The 1,106-nt window shown below is 39.7% G+C and overlaps 1 protein-coding gene across 1 annotated transcript; it reads left to right on the top strand.

Moving 5' to 3' along the window:
- Window positions 1-104: 104 nt before the first annotated feature.
- Window positions 105-1,057, top strand: LOC107579498 (cation channel sperm-associated protein subunit gamma). The gene is made up of 5 exons (XM_016265326.1): window positions 105-187; window positions 283-355; window positions 529-687; window positions 923-936; window positions 1,036-1,057. The coding sequence occupies exons 1-5, from the start codon at window positions 105-107 to the stop codon at window positions 1,055-1,057; spliced, it is 351 nt and encodes a 116-aa protein (XP_016120812.1).
- The last annotated feature ends 49 nt before the right edge of the window (window positions 1,058-1,106 follow it).

Genomic DNA, 1,106 nt, shown 5'->3' with positions numbered 1-1,106 from the left:
AGTAATGGTTGTGAATATAAATACATTTATTTGTGTTTTTGCTGGTGTGTGTTTGTTTAGCTACCTGTGGAAGTGTGATGTGCGAGTTTAGCTGGTACGCCCCAATGCCCATCATCAATGGGTCAGTGGTGCAACGGGTGAAGGTAAAATCCATTGAAATGGGTTCTCAGCATCTGCCTGAGAAAAGGTGGGTGTATATTTACATATATCTGTTTGTTTCCATACATTATTGTCTACATATAATAACCTGAGTGATTCTGTGATGGTGAAACCTGCGGGCAGTTTTGCCCTAAATGTGAATGGCTACATGGTCACTACAGAGAAGGGAGAGACTGAAGCATCGTTTGGCACTGAGGTGAGGTCAAAGAGCAGATGTACAGTGCCAGATACTTTACATTCACAATGACCTGTTTAAGTGGATGTCATTTACAATATCAAGAGCAAGTGATATAATGGAAAATATGATTTGAAGAATTTTAATAAAGTTTTGCCCTCATCTATTTGTATGTGGTGTTTATTTGTTAATAGATACGGGCTGTAGAAGACGTGCTGAGAGTTGGTAGTCCATCCCGTCCACTCTGGTCTGTAGTGGACCATGCTCCTGTTCTCTTGTTGCCAGGAATACCAGGCTTGACAGCTGTGCTCATGACTGCTACTGAGTTCCAGCATACATCCCTTATAGAGGTGGTCCATAAACTGGCACTGCATCCATTACATTTGCATATAAAGCCAGTGCCAATCTTTGAATTAATTTAAATGTGCATGTATAGGTGAGTATAAAGAGCTCATCAGGCTCTTGGGAGTGTCTACAGGTGGAGTCTTCTATGATTCAAGAAACTTTATCTACAGAGAGCTCACTATTTGTCATACACAATCAAGAGCTTTACCGTTTCCTAGGAAAGTATTCTCTTCTTCCCCTCAGAGTGCCACCATCAGGTACAACAGAATTTATGTGGGTGTTCTACATCTTTTTAATCATTTAAGAGCACTGGTCATATATTTCTATGTATAAATCTGTATATACTCTTATGAGAGTTCAGCAAAGACCAGATTTTAAGCTTTTAATGGCGGTTGAATGGAAAAGAATGATAAAAGGCCTTCTTATT

This window comes from Sinocyclocheilus grahami, unplaced genomic scaffold, assembly GCF_001515645.1.
Source record: "Sinocyclocheilus grahami isolate Dianchi unplaced genomic scaffold, SAMN03320097.WGS_v1.1 scaffold17817.1, whole genome shotgun sequence".
NCBI lineage: Eukaryota > Metazoa > Chordata > Actinopteri > Cypriniformes > Cyprinidae > Sinocyclocheilus > Sinocyclocheilus grahami.
The sequence above is the reverse complement of the archived record's forward strand: the minus strand, read 5'-3'. Positions and strand labels throughout refer to the sequence as shown.

What these genes read in the sequence shown, in the direction of transcription:
- LOC107579498 (XM_016265326.1), top strand. Translation starts at nt 105, where the DNA reads ATGCCCATCATCAATGGGTCAGTGGTGCAACGGGTGAAGGTAAAATCC. An exon ending in CAGCATCTGCCTGAGAAAAG is followed by an intron (nt 188 to 282) that starts GTGGGTGTATAT and finishes ACCTGCGGGCAG; the next exon opens with TTTTGCCCTAAATGTGAATG. An exon ending in AAGCATCGTTTGGCACTGAG is followed by an intron (nt 356 to 528) that starts GTGAGGTCAAAG and finishes ATTTGTTAATAG; the next exon opens with ATACGGGCTGTAGAAGACGT.